Source organism: Rhamphochromis sp. 'chilingali' (assembly GCF_963969265.1).
Source record: "Rhamphochromis sp. 'chilingali' genome assembly, chromosome: 20".
NCBI lineage: Eukaryota > Metazoa > Chordata > Actinopteri > Cichliformes > Cichlidae > Rhamphochromis > Rhamphochromis sp. 'chilingali'.
In genome coordinates, this window is record NC_137947.1 from 15,938,515 (window position 1) to 15,963,649 (window position 25,135).

The following is a 25,135-nucleotide window of genomic DNA, read 5'->3' on the forward strand; positions in this document are numbered from 1 at the left end:
TTGTGTAATTACTCTCACTGCCAGAGGGGGGAGACAACAGTTGTACACTCAATCAATCAATTAATTAGTCAGTACACTGTGATTGGCTCTCCAAGGTCGAGTTATTTCAGAAACAGCATTTCTATGAACAAAGAACTGCCTTGCTCAGTTATATTGTCAAAAGTATCCCAGAGTCCTATATATTAAAATTTTCCATATTTAGCTTGAGTGTTTCATTATCCAGCCGACTGCTTCAGTAAATAGTTATGATTTATTTTTAAAAGACAGCAGCAAGTGTTCACCTCTTACATGCTATCCTCTGGGTATTGTTATAAATTAAAAATGAAAATATTCAGGGTGATCAATGGTATAATGGTGAAAAGAAATTACAACTATTAAGCCCAGTGATGTCATTAAATATCATCCTTTGCACAAACATCAGAAAACGAAGCATGCATAGCAGGTGGAATAATGTAGATGTGTCCTTTTCTAAATTTTTAAAAGCAGCACATGTTATAAGATATAGCCAAATTTCTAGAAAGATGGAAGTAAAAAATATTTTATGTAAAATTGTTTTTTTTTTCTTCTCCTCAATCAATTTTTAATAGACACACTTAGGTCTCTTGGAGAATGCTAGTTAGTATATTTCTTAATCAAAATTTCAAAATAAATGGGGACAACATAAGTAAGAATGGTACTGTAAATACTATGAAAGTAGAGTATTAGACCATATAATCATAACAACTAAGGGCTCATAAATTCAAAAACTATGTTAGAACCTCTACTGAACCTTTTTGGAAAGGTCTACAGAAATGACAGATGTGCCAACAAAACTGCTGAGAACAGAGCTGAATTTAGTTTATGTGGGGTGAAGCAGTGTTGCAATCTGAGCTTAACCTTGTTGAAATTTTCCTCATAGCACTGGAGAAGTCCCAAGCTCCTGGCCTCAAACTGTAAACAATGCACGGATTAAGTCATAGCCTTACACAAATTATTTGGCTATCCTGTCATCTTTTCTGAGAGCTTACAATAATTCTTCAGTCTAGATCTAAGGGAAGAAATTCCAGTTCATATATGGAAACAGAATAAGACAGCACAAATTCTATCTACATCTTACACTACAAATTACCATTAGGGTTAATTTTGCTTAGAGTATATACAAGCATCCAGTAAAAAAGCAACACTAGCCTTTAAGATAAACACTCAACTTGGTGGTTCATTAGTGCAGGAACACACACACACACACACACACACACACACACACACACACACACACACACACACACACACACACACACACACACACACACACACACACACACACACAAAATTATGCAAACAATGCTCAAGTATTTTAACCAAAAACTTTGAATTAGTATTCAGGTCCAAGCTCCTCAAACAAAACCACAAAATTTTCCTTTGTTCATTCAATGTTTGGCATACTACTTTGGGCTAAACGTTCCAAAATTCACTAAAATGCAAAAATTTACAACACAGGAACTGAATGTTTTTAGACAAAGATCTACTTGCTCAGCTTGTTCTCCACCGCTCTCTCCAAGTGCCAGCACCACATCAAAGACAGCTCACTTACAAAAGTATCTAGCACTCCACTAACACCAAAATATGGCACAGCCTAGAGACACAGATGTAATCAGTTCAGACAAGGATGGACAGAAGCAGAGGTGCAACTGCATCAGTACCACAGTTTGAAAACTATTTAGCTGAAATGGTACATTTATTTATTTATTTATAGATAAATCATTTTGATTTGTAATGATCACAGAAGATACTTTTAGAAGACTATTACTAATTTTTGCACTCGTGGAATTTTTTGCTAATGGTTTTTTAAAAGCCCTAAACTATAAACAATGTAGAACAACTTACTTTTAATAACTGCATGTGAGGCACCGAAAATTGTCCATCTGGTGTAGCAAGAGATTTTGGGAGTAAGCAGAGGGGTAGCAAAATAAGAAAAGGATGTGTTCCTTGAATGTGGACCATCAGGTTATCATTAGATCAATCATAATTACGTAACGGCTGAAGAATATGTAGCATCCCTTAGGATTTCACAAGTAAATTTACAGCCCCTTTGTGATTTTCACCTTTAACATCTATTTCTCCCCCTTTACATAAGCTATAAATAAGAACTGGTACCACTGCCATTCTGACAGGAAACAAGAAACCTCTGGCTGTAACATGTTAGCCTGGTTTGTAAAAAGCAGCACTGCTGAAATAGTGAAACTAACTAACATATATATTTGAAAAAAAAAAATGTTTCTAATGCACTTTAAGGCCACAATGATTAAATCAAGAAGGGCTCATTTGAAAGGAGAGGTTTGTCAAAGTGCGCCTTTCATTATTAGAGCATTTAACTGAGGGAGCTTGCTTGTTTGCTTCACACCCAGATGTCCACACCACTGGAGCAATTAGTCTCAGATGTGCTTTGCTCAGGGGCAACTAAACAGCAACTTCAAAAATTGTAAATCTGTCTTGTTGACTTTTCTTGGTCAAATTTAAACCTGGCACCATGTCCTCACACACTTTAAACTAATTTAAATCTCTCACCAAGAAGCAGCCCCTGTTGGTAAGGCAGTTCACTATACATAAGGCTGGAGAGCCTTGGTGTAGCAAAGTGATTAAAGTTTGTCGAAAACCACAAATGTCAACCACATGGCATGGCTTGAGGATAAGTCAGGGAATCGGCATTAACATCCATCTTCTCAGGAGTATAAATGTTTCACTGAAATCTATAAAAACCTATCGATATAATGCAAGTCAGATTTTGACTGAAATACTGATAGATCACAGTTACCTTAAAAACCAATCAACAGGAATTCCCCCAAAAATGTGTTCTGTTAATTTCAGGATAGATGTCAGTGTTATTGTTAATTTAAATGTAATTTGTTTTAAAACAATATATTTATTGAGATGATTTATATGTCTTATTTTAGTTTAGTGTGAGCTCAGTGTGAAGCCCATTCTTTACTCCCTGTTTTATTAAGTGCACATACATTACTGTCCCCCCACTACACACTGACAGGAGGTAAAATTAAGTTAGCAATACTTGAGTTAACAGGTCAACAAGCTCTTTCCACTATCTCACAGATGCACACACAGACATAGAAAAACATACAAACTATACATCATGAAACATCCACTTTACAAAACACTATATGGACAAAAGCACTGGGCCACCTACACTTTACACCTACATGAGCTGCATGGCCACATAAACCTATGCCATGAAGTTCATGATGCAAAATTGCTCTGCTGGTGTTAATACCAGAGGAGGTTAGGAACTCTTTCGTGCACTATGAGCCTCAGCACTCAATGACCCTGCTCTATAACTTTACGTGGTCTGCCACTTCATGGCTGAGTTGCTGTGGTTCCTAAATGCTTCCACTTTGCAATATTTCCACTTAGTCTTGATGGCAGAAAATGTAGGAGGGAAAGGAGGAAGAGACTTCACAAACTAACTTGTATCAAAGGTGGGGGATTCAGTGTGCTCTTTAGGATGAGGCACTTTTTAAAATATGTTTGTAAAGGCAGATTGCTTGCCTAAGGGCTTGGTTTTATACACCTGTGGCAATTGAACTGAAAACACCTGAATTCAAAGATTACTTTTGTTGATACAGTTCAACACAAAATTCCTAACCTTAGTGTGCACCATCTGGTAGTGTAATATTAACCTACTCCTAATCTAAACTAAGCCTACAGTAGCTCAAACCTGTCTTTGCTGTAAAATGTAATGATTCGTGAAAATTGACCTAAAGTTATATGTGCCTTGTCAGGCTAAAAAAGGGAGGTGCTTTTAAAAGTGCCCAAGAGAGGAAAAAGCACCATTTTCAGCTTGATTTAAAAAAAAAATAAAATTTCCCAACATCCACAAAACTTGTTAAAGCAACCACTACTGGGATGTTAGGCCCTCAAAACAGGTCCTGACATTTGGATAGGTTTTTTTGTTTAGTGTAGTTCATTTTTATTCACCTCTAATGTATTAATGGAGATGTTTTATCATCACAAACCTTGGATAAAATATATATCTGGTTTTAGGGTTAAAGCACCATGACAGAAAAAAAAAGACATCCAGGCCTCTAAAATGAAAGAAAACTTAATACTGAACTGCAGAAAGAAATGTGAATACAGAGAAGACAGAGACAAAATCAGGGAGTTTAATAGAGAACGACTACACATACTGATCATGTCTTGCTGGTGAATCCAAACATGGATAAGCATTAACTGAGACAAGATGCTGCAAATGTCAAACTACAATGTTGTGAGAAAATGTCATAATATAATGCAAACCACATATCGTTGTTTCAAGATTTGGAGGTACACAAATATTTCACATCATAACCAACACGTTTCATCACCACAAGTGCCGACTGGACACCTCCGACTGTAAGCCACAGACAGACGTATACTAACAAATTCACAACACTTTCCAAACAGGTTTAAATCGAGTGCTTTTTTCCTACCAAGCACGTCTGACTCAAAACAACTTGAGACAGCTGCACTAGAGTAAAACCTATGTCGTAGACGTGTTAATGAGTGGCCTCTACTTTTATTAGGTTGGCTTCTTTTGTAGAGGTCAGAGTTTCTGTCACGCAGCCTGGTTAGACTGGAATCTGGACCTCTTGTGTAAAACGGGCTAATTGACAAAGGGAGTGAGCCAGAGCATATGGTTTGATTTTAACAGTGTGGGTGGTGTTTTTCCAAGCCTTACTGACAGCCCTTCCACCTTCTGTTTCATCTAATTTCTCCTAATTAGACCTGACCTTCACCTTAATGACCACTCACTCAGACACAAAGGGTTTGTCTTAGTCTACACTCAATGTGCCTTTTTGTACATATTTTACATGTGGGTGTAAAAAGATACAGATAAAACATTGGGGAAAAAGATCAAACCAGTGATACATTTGTATGCATTCCTACAGTATGTGCAACAGACAAATGGCAGGTGTTACTAATTTAACACACACACTGTCTCTTAGGCTCCTTTTCCTGTTGTTCCACTTGCAGGATAAACACGGTTTGGTGAATATGCATTAGTCTCTCTTGGTAACTGTGCTGACAAATTTGCAATATTGGTACAAAAACACAGTGTGGCCTCTGCTGTTAGATATATGGTTTTGAATTACTCTCTTTCAGAAGAACGTAGGTTAATTCTGCGTTTTTCTGTAGATGAAATAATAAAAAAGGGTAAAAATGAAAGGGTAAAATACCTACTGTTGCCACGTAACTGCATCTACAACAGAGCCAGCATTCTTCATGAACCTGAAAGAAAACACAAATGTCATTAACTGATTCGTTGTATTTTGTCTTCAATATATGACAACCTATGTCTTCCTTACACAATTACAATATGGCTATATGAATATTACAACATTTTACCCATTTAACTGTTAGTGCTCAGTTTATTTAACAAAAATATTTTTAATTCAAGTGCACATATGTCACCTTCACTTTATCTCAAGAAGAAAACAAAATCTATCTAGGTGACAAAAGCCATAATTCACTAAAACTCTTTGCCAACTGTCATAAAATGTGTTGCAGTGTTCATTCTTTTAGCAGGTAAGCAATTGGTAATTAATTAGACTTCAGGATTAAAGGCAAATTTCTGAAAATCAATCAAGACAAATTATAAATATAAGAAAAGTGTAATTTAACAGCTGAGAGCTCCTTAAAAAGACAGCAAATGGTGTGTATGCATTATGCAGATTTCCTGTCATTTTATAATATGTGTATGCAGCAGTCTAGATTTCGCTCATAAAAATGAGTTCTTTCATAGTTATATAGCTTACATAGCATAATTACATGGTTTGACAGTCACTGTTGGGTCCATATATTTTTGTGATGCTTTGCCAAACCCTTGCTGCAGCTGTCTTCAGTTACTGTTCCTTCATGGCTCTTTCTACCTCTGGTTTTGTCTGCAAGTGAAATGCAGCTCTATTGCAAAAACAAAGCCAATGTGGAATATTCCACTTCCTGATCTTTCAAAACCTTTTTACAGATTTAGGTAACTCTCCATCTGTACTGTGATGTGCTAAAGAATTACCTTTGGGAATGAGGCTAAACACAGACTGCAATACTTTATACTTCTGACATCATTCATCTGCTTTTGTCACATCACCAGCAAACTACACTGAAAGTCATGCTTGTCCATGCATTACACTGCCTTCACTCTTCACCCAAGAGATGTAGTATGCTTCAGATTAAAGGTAGCTCTTAGTCACATCTGCCTACATAAGACTGAGCTGGTAGTGTAGAACCTCTATTTTCACTTGTCTTGTCAAAAGTCTTTTATTAGGGTAGATTTTTGTAGTGATTTTATTTAATCATGGAAAGGATCCTGTGATCATCTACGACTTATCTTCCACAGTGTCCATGAATTTCTATGTTGTCTAGCTCAACAGTGCACTCTATCCTCCAAATGAACAAAATTGTTGAGCAGGTCAGTTCTAACTATTTATTTTTTTACTGTTTAAGGTTGGTTCCACTTATTTTTCATTTGCAATTTCTGCTCATTTGAAGAGACAATAACAGCCTCCAAGTCCAAAATGGAATGAACACCAGAACTGTTTAGTATACAGGGAGTGCAGAATTATTAGGCAAATGAGTATTTTGTCCACATCATCCTCTTCATGCATGTTGTCTTACTCCAAGCTGTATAGGCTCGAAAGCCTACTACCAATTAAGCATATTAGGTGATGTGCATCCCTGTAATGAGAAGGGGTGTGGTCTAATGACATCAACACCCTATATCAGGTGTGCATAATTATTAGGCAACGTCCTTTCCTTTGGCAAAATGGGTCAAAAGAAGGACTTGACAGGCTCAGAAAAGTCAAAAATAGTGAGATATCTTGCAGAGGGATGCAGCAGTCTCAAAATTGCAAAGCTTCTGAAGCGTGATCATCGAACAATCAAGCGTTTCATTCAAAATAGTCAACAGGGTCGCAAGAACCGTGTGGAAAAACCAAGGCGCAAAATAACTGCCCATGAACTGAGAAAAGTCAAGCGTGCAGCTGCCAAGATGCCACTTGCCACCAGTTTGGCCATATTTCAGAGCTGCAACATCACTGGAGTGCCCAAAAGCACAAAGTGTGCAATACTCAGAGACATGGCCAAGGTAAGAAAGGCTGAAAGACGACCACCACTGAACAAGACACACAAGCTGAAACGTCAAGACTGGGCCAAGAAATATCTCAAGACTGGTTTTTCTAAGGTTTTATGGACTGATGAAATGAGAGTGAGTCTTGATGGGCCAGATGGATGGGCCCGTGGCTGGATTGGTAAAGGGCAGAGAGCTCCAGTCCGACTCAGACGCCAGCAAGGTGGAGGTGGAGTACTGGTTTGGGCTGGTATCATCAAAGATGAGCTTGTGGGGCCTTTTCGGGTTGAGGATGGAGTCAAGCTCAACTCCCAGTCCTACTGCCAGTTTCTGGAAGACACCTTCTTCAAGCAGTGGTACAGGAAGAAGTCTGCATCCTTCAAGAAAAACATGATTTTCATGCAGGACAATGCTCCATCACACGCGTCCAAGTACTCCACAGCGTGGCTGGCAAGAAAGGGTATAAAAGAAGAAAAACTAATGACATGGCCTCCTTGTTCACCTGATCTGAACCCCATTGAGAACCTGTGGTCCATCATCAAATGTGAGATTTACAAGGAGGGAAAACAGTACACCTCTCTGAACAGTGTCTGGGAGGCTGTGGTTGCTGCTGCACGCAATGTTGATGGTGAACAGATCAAAACACTGACAGAATCCATGGATGGCAGGCTTTTGAGTGTCCTTGCAAAGAAAGGTAGCTATATTGGTCGCTGATTTGTTTTTGTTTTGTTTTTGAATGTCAGAAATGTATATTTGTGAATGTGGAGATGTTATATTGGTTTCACTGGTAAAAATAAATAATTGAAATGGGTATATATTTGTTTTTTGTTAAGTTGCCTAATAATTATGCACAGTAATAGTCACCTGCACACACAGATATCCCCCTAAAATAGCTAAAACTAAAAACAAACTAAAAACTACTTCCAAAAACATTCAGCTTTGATATTAATGAGTTTTTTGGGTTCATTGAGAACATGGTTGTTGTTCAATAATAAAATTATTCCTCAAAAACACAACTTGCCTAATACTTCTGCACTCCCTGTATAAAGATATGCTACACCTATCCATAAGACATATAATAAAATAATTAAATAAGAAGGACAATTAAATTGAACCCTCTGAAAATATTTTGAGTCCCTCAAAAGTGAATGCAATATTTCTGTTCAATCCCTTAAGCACACCCTTTCACGACATATTCAGTCTAACATTGAATTTGAAAATAAACAAATGTAAGTATCATGGCAAATCTGCAAACTACTAGTTTTATTATTATTATTTTTAACTAATTAGAGTTGCTGATTCTATAGCTTGAGGATTTGATTTGTTAATTTTCAGTTTAATTGTTATCAATAAAAGGAAAATCATCTGAGAGCAGAATCATCCTGTACACAAACACCGTGCAAACACAGAGTCGCCTCTTTGCATCTGTGTATGTTTCCTGATCTACCTGACCCAAATCGCTCCATATTTGGCTGTAACAGCTTGTCAGACATGCCAAAATGTGCGTCTCTAAACATCATGTCACAGAAACACAACTTTCACTGGGCTGGCTTGTTTAGTCTGTGCAGCTCAGATATTTGGACTCTTGAGCTGCTCAGCATCTAATTAATCTTATTTCCTGAGAGCAGCAGAGTAGTTGGGCTGTCAAACACATGAGCAACCCCCTCGTAACAGTGTCAAACACACAAGAATCGTCGTGTCGTTAAATGCGACACCCATGACCCATGGGTACTCCGGCTCTCGACTCTTCATCTTCTCAATCGTCCTCCTCTTCTCACTACTCATCTTCTATGTCCTCCCTTTGTTCTGATAACACTGCTCATTAATCAGTCTGACTATTACAGTACACATACACACATGTGAGCAAAAAAATACACCTTTTTGCTTCTGACTAAATCTGAACTGTCAGTGCTCAGTGAGATAAAAGGCAGCTCCTAACGGTTTCACTGATTTAAGTAGTTCAAGTACATAGTGGAGACAGATCCATACCAAATTATTCTTTTTCCATAGTCTTCCAACTACCTGTCAAAATGTGTGCGGCTGCCGAGAGGCTAACATATATTGAGACATTAAACTGTTCCTGTGAATTTAAGTACACATGTGCTTATATACTTGTGCATGTGAAAACATTTTAACACATAAACATATTCAATTTACTTTATAGATGGTATTTTGGTTAAATGACATGCTGACCCCATTTATTCAACAAATTAAAACCAGAACTATATATCCCACCTCCATCACTTCTAATTGTCTTATTAGCTCTGTAATAAATCTCCTAAACCTCTTGTGACAGATTAGTGGACCGCAGAATATAGCTTCCTTTCAGCCACACAAAATAGATGTTAAGTTTTCATGGTTGCTGCGCAGGAGCACGTCTAACATCTGCATTTATTCACCAAAATCTATCAGACATTGCAAAATGTTCCCGACATTGTCATGTTTATGACTGTGTGTATCTGACCAGTTGCTTTTACATATACAAAAGTCTAAGTGGAAGCTAAAAGGGAACAAAGCGTTCTCCATTGCTGCCCCCAGTTTATGGAATAAATGCCTGTGCACTTTAGACAGTCACCTCCACAGCCCATTTTTAAAACACATTTATACTCTCTGGCCTTCGACCGGGCATTATACATTGATCTTACTTGCCTTTGTTTTATTATGGGAGCTTGTTTGTGTTTTTATTCTATTCTAGTTGTTTTTAACGGTCCTGCATTTATTCACTTTTGGTTGCAGCACGTTGTATTTGCTGTGGTCGTTTTTAAATTGCTTTATAAATATTGCACACTGAATGTCTGAATAAAGTAATTAAACTTTAGATTGACTTGATAAGGGCCCCACGTAACATCTTAAAACATGAAGATGTTACGTAAAATATCTGTCAAGTTATCAACATCTAAATGATCATAACAACATTTTTCTATATATTACTAGCTTTTTATACACCACCCTTGTGAGTTTAATATAGAGTCCGACAATTTTATTATTTGGGTGATTTTGGCCTATCATAGATATATATAATGAATATATTATCCCCTGTGCACCACAACGAAGCTTTTCACGTTTTTGCTTGAGGTAACGTACATATGGTGTCGTTTGTTTGTCCACCAGTGCAATTTCAACCTTGTGGTTTACAGTTCTCTCTCAATGTCTGCAACAGAACCATGGCCACTTGGTTTCTTTGTGCTAAACTTCAAACTGGATTGCCAAAAAAACATAGTGGAAAATCTAAAAAAAATAAATACATTTTATATGTATATATTTATTGGTTGGATAGTGTATGCATTTCCAAAATTCCAGTATTAGTCAGGCTAATTTAAAACAATCAATCAAATTATTATATACTGCTCATAAAGTCAAAAACAAAGGGCAAAAAGTAATTTTGATAGTACTAAATTATTTTATTATCCAGTGGAAAAAAAGCAAACATTGCACCATAAGGTCACACTTTATTTGTATTGTCCAACACTGACAGAGTTGTGTATATACCTCCATGTTTGACTTTCACCCTTTGTTTGTTGTACTGGGCCAGTGATGCATTCATTTTAGTCAAGTTTGTTTCCATTTCAACAGACAGAAAAGCTCACAAAGGCGTTTTTGGAAATAATGATTTTGTTTGAGGAATACTGTCAGCTGTTTGGTTGACAGAACTAAGGATAAATTTCTTGTCTAAAATGAATTTCAACAAACTAAGACTTGTAGTAATACCCAAAGAAGCCTACATACCTGTGAGAGGCAATCTGGGGTTCGTTATTTGTAATGCAGCAAGGTCAAATTACGCTTTTAAAAAAGTTTTTGTCTTGGTTAACAATCACTATTGTTATCTATTAGATTATCCAAATTAAAGTTATGCACAAACGTTTCCAAATCATTAGTGAAAAGAGGAGAATGTGTTATTCTCTGATGGCACTGATTTGCTATTTGTATCCAAAGTGCATTTTGTAAATCACCAACTTGATCAACTGCAAGCCTTAAACTAATTTTGAATTAAGATTAGGTTAAGTTGAAGACAGCCAATTACATGCTCACTGCCAGTGGAAAAGTGGTTTGTGGAAGAACAAGATGGGGAGGTTTTTTTTTTGTTTTGTTTTTTTAAATCTTTTGTCATTGAAGTTTTGAATTTCTAAGGATCACAACAAATTATGTTTCTTTTGCCTAAATTCAAGGGTTTGTTTCAGTGAGCCACACTTTGTAAAATATACTTGGACAGACTTCATTGAACTGATGAATTGATAAAGACAATACAAAATGAGTCAGCGCCTTAAAGGAGGTATTACTTTTCCGTTTTGTGCTCCATATTCACATCATGATCTTACGTTGCCCGTGAATTGTTAATGTTCTGATTTTCATCTGCCAGATAATTACAGCTTGTGAATGCAAGATAGATAAACCGTGGGGCTACAATATTGTGTGGCTACAATACAACTTGTCCAAAAACAACACAGTAATTTTCAGTGAAACAGAGTCCGAACAATTTAATCTTGCTTTCAGTCAACTTGAATAAAATTTTGGCCAGCTAAAGAAAGTATGTCTGAAAACCTTTTTGTTTTCCAAAGATTATAGTAATCTGTATCAAATGCTGGTGAATAATACTACACAATGACACTGTGACAATGTCTTGGTTAGTCTTTTGTTGTAAAGGTTTGGCTACCAAGTGTAACAATGCAACCTTTGCAGAGGACAGGCTGCAGTTGAAAGAGGGCGGTTAGATAAGCGACCAGAGTCAATCCAAAGCTGCTGCAGCTTCTGGGTGAGACAAGCAGGTGGGACGTTGCGCCATCACGTTATCAATCAGATGACACTTTATTTATGCTGACATGGTATAACTGAAGCTGAGACCCTAAAACCTGCAGAGTGGGAATCCATAAACACTGAATACAACTACAGAGTGTGAGTGTGTGTGTGTGCGTGCGTAAAACTTTTACTGAGCTTTACTGTGTTTAATGCATAAACTACTGCAGCATACTTTCCGCTACCTTCCCCCTTTCTTTTCCAGCAGGACAGCCTAAGAAGGAGTGTAATCCTGGCCAATCCCTGTTTTACTTGGTGACTCACCCATCCAGCAGCAGAATGGCGTTCTTCCGGGGTCGTCCTGCGTTGGGGCCAAAGAGGTGAGCTCGGTGGTAGAAGCGCACAGACTGCAGCAGGGTACGTAGTTTGGTGTAGTCCTGAGCCAACTGGGTGCTGTTGACCGCACGACCCACCATGCTGCGGTACGCATTGGGCTCTGGAAAGAGAAGACACAGTAGACTGAGGAAGATAAGAGTTTATACAAGCAGCATTGGGAAGATGACAAAGAATGATGTTGTTGTTGTAGTCTGATCCTGCTCTTAGAATATCCAACAGCCAGTAGAAAAAAAGGATAATTGGCCAATTCACAGTAATACAGACAGATGGACATTGCTTCAAGGGAATAGCCAAAGCACACAGGGTGGCCTTGCAGAATCAGTAAGCCTAAGAGAGTGAAGCATTTTTACAAAAGGAGAAAGACTGAACTTTTGCAGACTCATTGTTGATTAACAACTTCACTGAAGATTTTTCTGTACCAGGCTGTTTCATCCTAAAAACATAGGCTGCTAACATGTCTGCTTTATTAGTGTATGTTGATATGCTGTTTATGAGAACTATGAAATGATTAACTGCACATTTTAAAAGATAACCTTTAATTCATCATATAAATGTCCTCTATATCTTGTGCTACCTCAGCAATTTACTTGAAATTATTTCCTTTGTTGCAGTCACATATAAAGTTATTAGACATATGCTGCTACTCTTAGGCTTAGGCTGAAAAAAAGGGTGATAATAAGTTTTTAATGTGAGGGTATTTTTAGATTTTCAGAAAATTAAAAGAAAAAAATAGTTTACCCCTATGCGAACCCTTGGATTAACCCTTTAACTGCTACTGAACTTAAAAATCCTTCATTAAATCTGCAACAGTTTACTTTAGTTCTGTAACAAATTTGTATTACAAGTGACAATACAAGCATGAACTGTTATACTGCATTTAGTTTATACTTCGAATTTAATTTACTGCACTCAACCAGAGAGAATAATGATATGATTTTGGCAATAAAAACTATACAGTATGTTACCTTTAAAACGCTTTCTTTTCCTTTTACTCCTCTAAATATTTTAAATAGTATCAAAACTGCAGATATGATTGTAAGTCATGTGTTTTAGTAAACAGTTTGAAGTATGTTGCTGTACTGACCATTGCCCAGCTCCCAGGAGATGTTGTATTTCTTCCCAGCGCTGTACTTCAGGAGGCTGAGGGTGGAGGAGGTGTTCCAGGAGTTGTCTGGATTTCTGTGTAGTGCGTTGAGCCCCAGGATCAGGTGCAGGCCAGCACAGTCGGCAAAGTTGTACAGTTTGTCTAAAGACCTGGCTGGGAAAAACCCACAAAGCAGTTGTAACTTTGATTCTTTTTACGCGTATGGAATCATATGACCACATGAACATGATAGAAAACATGTGTAACTCATGGATTCCCTGATTCACATGCCCTCTGTTTCTATATGTTTATGTATACAGTAGCCCTTAAACCATATCTGTGGTGCTTTCTGCACCACAGATATGTATGTTTGCAACCGGCTACATTTTCTTTTCATTAAAAAAAAAAAAGAAGAAGATGGAAAGGTGTTGACATTATGTAACATTATGCACTTTTATTATACTTATTTTAAAGTCAGCTTTATCAAAACATACCTTCAGACTTGGAGGGAAACAAAATTGGAGCAGTATAGGTTTGTGTCACGTGTATACTACTGTATTTACACTGTGAGTACTATGAAACCTGCTTAAAAACTTAAGATAATTAATCAGTTATGATAAAAACAAATCCAAAATGAGAATTCCAATAATTAATTGTTTTTACATTAGCTACTGAACAATATCTAAGCTGGTTCTGCTCAGTTCTTTGTGGATCAACTGATCAGTTTATTCGCATAGTGAAAATAGAAGTAAATCAACCAGAAATAGAGCCCAGCTTTGAGGAATGTTTATCTTGTCTGTGGCGTAGGTAACATTGTTGTGATTAACTGTGTACAAAGTTGCTTCCACCACTTCAGCTTTCAAACTAAACCATTCAAACAACCAAAGAGGACAACATTCCTTAGCCATACTGTGTAAGTACTCTGTAAGATGTACTTGAATAAACTGACTGCACGTGGTGCAGGATATACCTGGAATGTATTCTGCAACCAGTTCTGAATTTCGTGTGTTCATTTTTACACACGACAGCAGAGTTTCTTCCTTCAGCAACATTCAGTGAGAAGAATGCAGACAGACTGATTTTCCCATCATGGACTCCTGTGGTGATGCGCTCCTCAAAGCATCAGGCACAGGATTGTTCTGTTCTGTTCTGCAGCTGACTGCTCACTCATGTTTATGTCTGCTGTCTTCATTATTCTCCCTATGCAGTAGAGGATAAGGCCAACTGCAGATGTTGGCATACAGTGAGAGTGCCAAAAGTGTTTGTTTATATTTTAATGTGTGACTGTAGGCTGCTCCTGGATATCTTAGGCTCTTGTTTTGAAATTTAATCTGTTTGGATTCATTCCATTAATGTAAATATTACCCTGAACTCTAACCCTTACTTCCTAGGTTCAACAGGGACCAGATGAAGACTGTGCAGGTCTGGTTCCTGCTAGAATTTGCTCTCAGCTCTGGATTTGGCACCACCTGAGTTTGCCAAATGATAGCTTTGTCCAAAGTGGAATGAAGACAAATGCAGAGCAGACTCGTGTGCATGTAAAAGGTTTGGATACGTGTCATGCCAATAAAAGGCATAGTATTTAAAAATGGATACAACTAGCTTCAACAGAGGACACATTTAAATAGCGAGTAATGCTTATTAAGTTATATCTGAACTCAAATGTGTTTGTGTATTCAGCATTTACTCCAACCCTTTATTTCTAGTAGAGCACTGGCTATGTATAATCCAAAGAGCAAATAGAGAGAACAGAAAGATTGCTTGTTGCACCTGGCATTAATCTGCTCTCTGCTAATAGCAGGACAAAGCCTGAAAAGCAAAAAATGTTTGCAGCAACAATAGCTTTATTCCACAAAGCTCTTTTGGGGAGTGTATATCTCCTGGGTAAACTCCCCGTTCTCTGTCTCATTAATAACTATCAATAATGTTATTATCATAACTGCTATTATTGTAACTTCTTCCCTTTGTGGTTGGAATCAGAGTGGCGTCTGTTTGCAGCAGCAGAGTTGAGGGCAACTGGACAGAGAAAGTAGGGCCAGATGTGGCTGTCAAGATGAGTGATTCCAGGCCTTTCCTCACCTGATATCTGAGCAGAAGGCAACCAGCCTTACTGCAAGACACAGCTAGCAGGCCTGCAAACACATCATAAAAGCATCATGAGATGTATCAAGCTACTAAAAATACTGTTTCTCTGCTGGCTGATCTAAGAGCAGTGTGTAAAATAAGAGTCTATGTGTGCATGTCAGGCTGGTTACTGCTAAATCTTTATACCGAGTCTAGGTCTTAAGCTTATGAAACACACGTAATGTCCATCACGCCACTCTTGTGTTAATCTATGCACGGTCTGAAGCATGTGTGTGGGAATGTATGTGAATGTTTTACTGTTATATCTTATTAGTATTTTAAGTATTCTATCTATTTTATTTATTGAATTTTATTGTTTTATTTATATTTTGATATTGCTAGGGATGATGCAATGATCGGGGACCATTCTTAATTTCGTTGTTCTCATGACAATGACAATAAAGTTTCTGATTCTGATTCTGATTCTGTAACTGTTGTCGTATAAGCTGAAGGTGCTAAAAGATATTTTGCACTCAGTAATTTTAAACATAAATTTTGCTTTTCACCTAGACTATTAGATAAATAATTGCATGTTTGACAGCATACTCATCTAACGGATCTATTATACAGACTTTATAAATGCATATTTATTTATATGCATACTATGATTCCAGCTTATCAAATGAAAGGATCTGTCATTTCTCCTGTAAGTTAAATGAACAGGGAAAATAAACATGCCCTCCCCCCCCAAATATCTGAAGAAATCAACTTGGTACCTGCAAAGGTATGACCTCTATCATTATCAGAATTTTTGGACATATTTTTGATTTTGGTTAAATAACTAGTAATCGAAATGATTAGTTGCAGCTCTAGCAGTCTTAGCACTGTATTTATACTTATTGTAAAGAAGAGTTGAAATTAAGGCTGACCTAGACCCATTTTGTGTGTCCGATTATGGGTAAAAAAGAAATATATAAAATATATAAAATTCTGTTGATAAGGTCTCCTTTTTAAAATAAAAGCAATCCCCTGTTAGCCCATTGGTGAGCAGTTGTTGGAGTCTCTTTTTCACACTGACAGCAGCTTGTAAAGAACATACATTACAGCATAGCCCAGCATAGCAAAGCTCTTGCTTATCATCTAGGAGGTGGAGATCATGTGTTTTCTTAAAAGCAGAAACAGGTATATTTGCTATCCTGATGTCAGAAAATCTGCGACTTACTGGGGCAAACTTGACCCCCATACATAAAGCTATGCAGACACTAAAAAGCCTTTAAGATACAAGTCAGTGATCTTGGTCAGACAAAATGAAGGCACTGTAAATTAATCTATTTCATCTGTTATAGCTCACCATCACATCTGTGTGATGCTACAGCACAAATGCTCCAGGATTCAATGAACTCCAGAGACATACTGTGGTTGGAATTCTGAAGGGAATACCAGAACTTACTATTTCTGGATAATCACTCACAAACTTAGACACAGATAATCAATAAAGCAAACATTAAATTGTCTTTTCTGTTCATCCCAATTACATTTAATAATATCTCTGAAGCACTTATCATTATTCAGCTTTCAGTTTTTAAGAAAACTAAATCCTTCAGAAACAGGTCTTACATTGTAATGTGGTTTAAAACAGGTCTCAAAATTCTCAATTACACACAAAACAATGAAAGCCTGTCTAAGAGGTCAGACTTTACTGTACTCAGCTACAATCTTCTCTTTTATCTTACAAACAGTCCAGCCAGAAACAAGCAGAACAAACCCCAGAAAGCCGTGTGTGCACGGGTGTGCATTTGCTTATATGTGTGATTCTGCTGGCGTGCCTTTGTGTGTTTGTGTGTAGCGGAAAGAGTGGAGTCTGGATATTGTCAAGCTGTCTATCTGATAGAAAAGCCGGCGCTGTGAAGCAGAGCGGCCGGCAGCATCAGTCAGCGATATGCCTCATTTCTGCAGTTCTGCATATTCCTTCAAACACTGAGGTACACATATGTCTATTTGCACCAGGCCTCTATGCACTCACACAGTGTTTACTGGTTTACATACCACCCACATGAGCAGACACCCATTTAAAGTTTCCAATGAAATCCCACTCTTTTCTAGCACTGTGCTTTCACTAGGTTACTGTAGCTGACAGGACAGGTGTATTTTTACATGAAAGTTGTTGCTATTACAGCTTGGATTTGTTTCACTTTTGAGCTGCTAGATTCGCCTTCGTTATATCACACAGCCTCACTAAAATTTCATAAAAGTTATGAAAAACAGATTGAGACGAGGATCACACAACAGAGCTTAAAAAAGCAAGGGACGGCATAAATATAAAAACCTAAAATTTGTACTTAAAACATGAAGCACCATCAGGATTTCTTTTAAATCACAGAGATACTATATTAAGACTATATTTTTATTATCAGTGAACAACCACATTTAACTGAGAGTATACATTACACAAAAACATTGCAACCATTCCAGACTACTCTGCAACATATGTTTTTGTGTACTGGGAGGAAAGTGAATGCAGGCTACAGATATGCAGACAGAACAAGTAGCCTTTCCTGCCTAAAATGTGAGGGATCATTTGGAATTTAGTTTCAGTGATTTATGAAAACATTTCTTGCTTTGAGCATCAAAAACAGAGTATATCCATGCATTCTCCACCATTTATGCCTTGGGAGACAAAAATACCAAGCACAGCAGAAATTAGTTTTCTGTTTTCATTAGATATTTAATTCAATACCGAAACAAAGTTGCCAACACAATTTACAACTACTAGTTGAATGGAAATCAGTCTGGAGTGGGTGTGTGCACACATTCACACACACAAATTTCAAACCCAAAATGTAACCATACCCTATTCTTAACACCTTCACCTTTAAAATGTTATGATTTATGCCATAGGACTTGGCTTTTGTGCTCATTAGGATGACATGTCTGCATAATTTGACTGTGTAAACAGACCTAGGTCCCCACAACATGAGTAATACCCGGACCGCTCACAGAAAAAAAGACTGCAGCTGAGTTCTGGCTTGCTTTAAAAGCCAAATCAAAACTGAATCCTCAAGAGACATGTGCAGACAGGGTAGAAGGCTGTTTAGAGAAATTAATTGTGAGTCTTTTTTCCTGTTTATGGACACAATATGTTTTTCATAGATGCACATGTGGCAGTCAAGTTTCCAGAGTTCTTGAAAAGTGTCCACACTGCTAATGAAGATGATCTAAAATGAATTCTAAAACTTTTTATGTTATTTTTCTTTCCTCTAATGATTTAATAACTTTGTAGATGTAGGTGGAAAAGAGAGTTATGCATGAAATAAAATCACACTGAGCACACTGCCGCCCTGTAGGTGCTTGTAATTTTCTCTGTCAGCTGTAAAAACTCACAGCGCACTGGCTTAAAGTTTGCAGTGAAACGCACACTGTAAACTCAATGGGGAAAAGATGGTGGAAATGGCTATTCTGAAACAATACATCCATCAAATTATTGTTAACATGCTGGAGAAAATTGTTGATGACAGTTTATGAGGCTTTACCAGATGGATTAAAATTAAACATTTATACTTACACACAACACGTGCGGTTACAACATGCAAGATGATGTCATGAAAGATTTGGAATTAAACTGCCCAAATATCCAGGAAAACTCAAGCTCAGTGCATTTATCATCGCCACCTCCATTATGGCTACAATTTCCAGCAGCTCCAGTGGTTCATCTCTGCCTTCTGTTTCTCATTGGTCGGGTCATCCACTAACCAGATCCTCTCGGGCTGCAGAGCAAGACCGTGTGACTGAAGCAAGATCATCTGAAGACTGATATATCCAATTATTTCAACAGCTAGTCAAATGCTCAAGAGCAGCTATCGATCAAACCGCAGTTTAACAATTCATCCATATCGGTGAAACCCAGACCAGTATACTGTCATTGAGATGCAAATGAGGAGACTTCACTCAGGCAAGTCTGCTGGACCAGACGGAGTGAGTCCCCTTGTCCTCAAGGCCTGTGCCCCCCAGCTGTGTGGAGTCTTTCATAAACTGTTTATGCTGAGTCTGAGTCTGCAGAGGGTCCCGGTGATGTGGAAGACATCATGCCTCGTCCCTGTACCAAAGACGCCTCGTCCCAGTGGCCCCCAGGATTACAGGCCCGTGGCACTGACCTCCCACATCATGAAGACCCTGGAAAGGCTCATCCTGGACCAGCTGCGACCCATAGTAAGACCACATCTGGATCCCCTTCAGTTCGCTTATCAGCCTCGTCTCGGAACAGAGGACGCCATCATCTACCTGCTCAATCGTGTCTACACCCATCTGGACCAGCCGGCGAGCACTGTGAGGGTCATGTTTTTTGACTTTTCCAGTGCTTTCAACACCATCAGGCCGACCCTCCTGGGTGATAAGTTAGCAGCGATGCAGGTGGATGCTTCTCTGGTGTCCTGGATTGTTGATTACCTGACAGGAAGACCACAATATGTACGTCTCCCACAGTGTGTGTCTGACAAGGTGATTAGCAACACAGGGGCACCACAGGGGACTGTCCTCTCCCCCTTCCTCTTCACCCTCTACACCACAGACTTCAGCCACTGCACAGAGACCTGCCATCTTCAGAAGTTTTCTGATGACTCTGCGGTGGTTGGATGCATCAGCAGGGATGATGAGACAGAGTACCGGGCTGTGGTCGACTCCTTTGTCACGTGGTGTGAGCAGAATCATCTGCAGCTCAACGTGGCAAAGACCAAGGAACTGATCGTGGACTTCAGGAAGACCAGGAAACACTTGACCCCTGTTTCAATCCAGGGGGTCAGTGTTGACATTGTGGAGGACTATAAATACCTTGGAGTACACATTGACAATAAACTGGACTGGGCTAAAAACACCACAGCACTTTACAGGAAGGGCCAGAGTCGTCTCTATTTTTTGAGGCGACTGAGGTCCTTCAACATCTGCCAGAAAATGCTGAGGATTTTCTATGAGTCTGTGGTGGCCAGTGCGATCCTCTATGCTGTTGCATGCTGGGGGAGCAGGCTGAGGGTCGCAGATGCCAACAGACTTAATAAACTGATCCGTAAGGCCAGCAATGTTGTGGGGATGGAGCTGGACTCCCTCAAGGTGGTGTCGGAGAGGCGGATGCTGTCCAAGATAAAGACAATGTTGGATAACACCTCCCACCCACTCCATGACATGTTGGTCAGTCACAGGAGCTCGTTCAGTGAGAGACTGAGATTACCGAAAAGCACCACTGAACGACACAGGAAATCATTCCTGCCTGTGGCCATCTCCCTGTACAACGCATCCACTTAACACACTGTTTGCTGCTACAGCTACACATGTTTCTTTTCCAAATATTTATTTATAAGTGACTTATGTATGTATGTATGTATGTATGTATGTATATGTATATATTGTACTATTCTTAGTTAGCATATTGTCTGTCTTGTCTTAATGTTGGTTTATAATGGAGCACTGTAACAAAAAATAATTTCCCCCAGGGATCAATAAAGTATTCTGATTCTGATTCTGATTCTGTTACGGTCGCTGTGCACAAAGATGTTAAAAGAGGTGTTTTGCTATGTTCGCGTGGTATATCTATGACTTACCCTGACGCTAGCTTGACACTGAATGTTATGGTTGCGCAGAGGGAAAATGTGGTTCTAATATACTGCGAGCCTGTGCTGCTCCACCAGCATGTTGCACAGAACCCAACGCCTCCATGTTTACACAAACACACATCTCCACATGGACTCTCCTTTCATACAGGGGGGCTCCATTTCAGCAAAACCATTCAGGTCAAACCACTTTTGTATTTTGGAAGAATGCAAGATATGTGGTGGGCACCTGTTTTCAATTCTGTTAGTAGAGGGGGACTGATATGTGTGTGCGTCCATATGTGTTGAAACCAGAATGTGAGAGAGAGATTATCTCAATCTGTGAATTTGCTCTGACTAGACTTGTGTGTGGCCCCCTTCTGTGAACCCAGTGTAAAGAGATGCAGAGCAGCTCGACAGGACTGCTGAGTAAGATGAGTGGTATGTTAACATACGCTGTTCTTGATGTAAAGTACAACAACTCTGTGCTCCTGTGTGTGTGTGTGTGTGTGTGTGTGTGTGTGTGTGTGTGTGTGTGTGTGTGTGTGTGTGTGTGTGTGTGTGCAAGCACTATTTTCCCTAGTGTTCCAAACAAGGCAAGAGGATGCAGCATATAACAAATGAAAGGCAGTGAAATGGACAAAATGACATCAAGTGTCTTTTATTGGCTTTGGGCCATGTAACTCAAACCACTTGTTGGGGGGAAAGGGTGTGGGTGTGTTTGGGGTGTGAGTGGTTTTCACATCTGTTTGGCAATGGCCGCTGTCTATCACTCCCTAATGGGAAAAGCACGCTTGTTAGATACTAATGACCTCATTGGCTTGTAAAGATACAAGGTGTGCGCAAGGAGTGAATTCCCAGGAGAGAAACATCACCATGTCTGTTGTATTTGTATGTACTGTGGAGCTACCTATAAACCACTACCAAACACAACCAAAGCACGAAGTAATACAGCATTATCATTAGCCAAAATTGTTGTGAATGATTCTTTTATTACAAACTGACAGACTGTTTAGTAACTTGTGAATCGAACTGAGGGTTCATCGCTGTCTAAGGCAAACAGTTGTCTTCATAACAAGATGATTAAGATGGCCAATCTGCAGCTTCTTTGCAATGTGCAACCAATTCTAATATTTGAACACCCAGCATTTACATTCAAAGCGACACCACAAAGGCACGCAATTAGTCAAATTCGATGAAGTTACTCTTCTAATATTATTGTATTACAGACAGGAAGTAATAGAAATAAAAGGGTTTTTTGATAAGCAAAAGAAATGCTTCTTGATGGACAGGCTAGTATTGCCAGTTGGCAGGGTGCTGAGACAAAATATAAACTAACTTGCATAACTGTCTAGGGATGGATAGTATTTTGTTAGCAGTCATACTGAAGAATAAGACCTACACCATGTTTGCTGCAAAACGATCTTCATCAGGTCAAGGTCCAACACAAGACGTGTGTTCAGACTTGTAAGCATTAGAAGTTATTAGAGTTATTATGAGATTAATGTGGGGACTTGTTTGGAGTCTGAGACAGAGAAAGGAGGACATTCTGACCCAAAAAAAAAGAAGATTCAATTACATGAAAGTAATATATACATATGGTCTGACACTTTTGTTCTGTTTGCACCATATGTCCGTACACTTCATGTAAAGGAAAAACTTTAAAGCTTTTTACATGAAAATATGTATATTGTTGCTTTTATACTGTAGGATATAAAACTGCATTTTTACCATGTAACATATTTTACACTTCATAAACTGTTTACTTTTTTTGGCCAATGCAGGGCAGTTAAGCAAAGGGTGTGACAGTTTCACTACCAAAGATTAGTAACGCTGTCACCTACATAGAGGGTTGTTGTAAAGCTTCCGCCTCTTATCTGGTTAGCCATCTCGTCTCACACACCTCTGCTGATGCTGTAATTAAGCACTGAATGCTCTGTAGTTGTAGAGAAACAAAACTCCTCCACATACATAGGCTGGAATGAATGAGAGACTAGCCCAGGGCTTTACTGCCCTGAATCATCAAAGAGCTTGAACCTAAAATATTTTCAGGAGTCCTTTAAACACCCCACCTGCTTAGGATTCAGACACAGTGGCTATCTTCACAAGTTTTTAACAAATGCTTCTTTTAACACCTTCACCATCATATTCAAAAATTATACCACTGGCAAAGGGCAACAATGTGTTGGGGCATAATGGACATCTGCTACATTCCAGTTCAAAAAGGGTATCTTTGATCCCAGGCAGTGTGATGAATGAGGGTTATGAAGACCAGATCCCAAGCGGGCAGCAATGCAAACACACAGTATTCCAGACTCCCTTTCACTGCTAGAATAATCACCATAATCACAGCAATCATCTTCCACTCTCAAACTATATCCACACACATTACTTATGCTTCACTTAAACTGGAGGTTCTTCAGCTGAACGTGCAGAGCCAGATTAAACAGTTACTGAATCACCATCTTGCATAACAACTTTTATAGGTAATTATACATTTATAATATCAGATGCTGGGAAAAGACAGAAAATGTTTATAAAAATGCTACTACGTAATGTGCAGACCATACCGACTACATAAGCCATTTGTTATTTTGCAATTCAAATCTAATCACTTATAACTGCACTAATTAAATATAATTGACTGAATGATGGAATAACATTTTAGAAATGTATGTATTATTTTCATAATAATTCTCGGATAATACCTGAACCAATACTTTGCCAGTGAGTTCAAGCCAGAGAAAAAAATCCTACAGGTCTCTTAAGATGATAAAATCATCATATTTTCAGGTTTAAAAAAAATGATACATTATGAAATTAGAAGATAAAAATTTGAAGATTAGAAGACAAAAGTGCACAATTGCTAATTTAGCACAGTATAAAACACTAAAAAAAATGTTTCAAGGTTTTAAATTTACATTCAAGGAGACCTTTTATGGGTTTTTTTCATATCTATTATATTCTTCTGGAATGTCATGGAATAACTTTAGTCACAAAAACCAAAACCTATATATGTTATGTTGGCTCTCTACACAGGAACTCAGTTCTTTCTGTCTAAAACAGGCAGTTTTAGCTTTAAATCTTGTGGTCACTACTTAACGTGAAAAGATCTAACACTGCTATTTAGCAAACCTAAAATAAGCCCCTCAAATGTCTGTTTGGTAGATATTGTTCTCAGTGCCTGCTTATTGTGTGACATATAGGTCAAAAGCTGTATATACTTGTGCAACATAGAATGGAATCACTGCAAAGTCCTTTTCTACAGCTTGCACTTGCATGTCTGCAGCTTTAATCATGGACCTCTACCTTCAAAGCAAAGCAAACAGTCCAACTTCTGTGTCAGACTGACTCAAAATCACAATGAGGATCATCAGTGGTGATGAAAGCTGAGGTTTTTTTGACATTCATAGGTTTGTGCACTGAGAATTTGTTACTCACGATCAGCATCTAAGCATGCAGTTGTACTGGTATCTGATGGAAGAGATTTGCTGCAAATCACCTCAACAATGGTGCGTGTTATTGTACAAAACTGTCCTTTACCACAAAATTTAATTTAAGTTGAAGGATCAGAGTTTTAACACCGTGGAGGAGATCCAGCACGTTGCAGATCAACACAGTTCTTGATCTAAAAACAAGCAGCAGTCCTGGAAGCGATCGTTCCATTCACGTGGCCATAATGGAGATAGCAGTGAATTTTATAAAAGGTGAGAGTTTGCTTTTTATGACTAACGTGGATAACATAAACCTTCGATCGCACCTTGTTCGAATAACATTAAATGTCTGGTTTGGAAATGCATGATAAGACGTCAGTTCTACAGCAAGCTTTAAAATGACATCATCATCAGATTTCTCCAGCAAAACAACCTTCAGTCCCATGAGATTTTTACAGCACCTAGTATGACAGAGATGATATTCCTGCCAGATTTTCAAGGAAATAAACACAGAAACATTTTCCAACTAATCACCTTAACAAATCACATCATCAAAAGTCCTCTCAAACCATCCTCTCAACAGTCTTGTGCTCTGGCTAAGTTTCATGATGTTGTCTGCTGAGAACCTAATGCTATAACAAATTGAGCCTATTCTTCATCTGAAAACATTTTTTTACTCCATTTGCTTTCCATCTACACAAGGACTTATTGGCAGAGGCTAGAATGCAAGTGAGATTTTGATTTGTTTTATTATTATGTT

At 38.4% G+C, this 25,135-nt stretch overlaps 1 protein-coding gene across 2 annotated transcripts in view; it reads right to left on the bottom strand.

Moving 5' to 3' along the window:
* Window positions 1–25,135, bottom strand: part of hpse2 (heparanase 2) — a 57,400-nt gene that overhangs the window by 11,384 nt on the left and 20,881 nt on the right. For both annotated transcript variants that reach the window (XM_080869780.1, XM_080869779.1), the window contains 3 exons: window positions 13,302–13,475; window positions 12,146–12,317; window positions 5,209–5,256 (listed from right to left, as the gene is read on the bottom strand). In XM_080869780.1, the coding sequence (XP_080725906.1) occupies window positions 5,209–5,256; window positions 12,146–12,317; window positions 13,302–13,475 (394 nt within the window). The remainder of the gene's footprint in view (window positions 1–5,208; window positions 5,257–12,145; window positions 12,318–13,301; window positions 13,476–25,135) is intronic.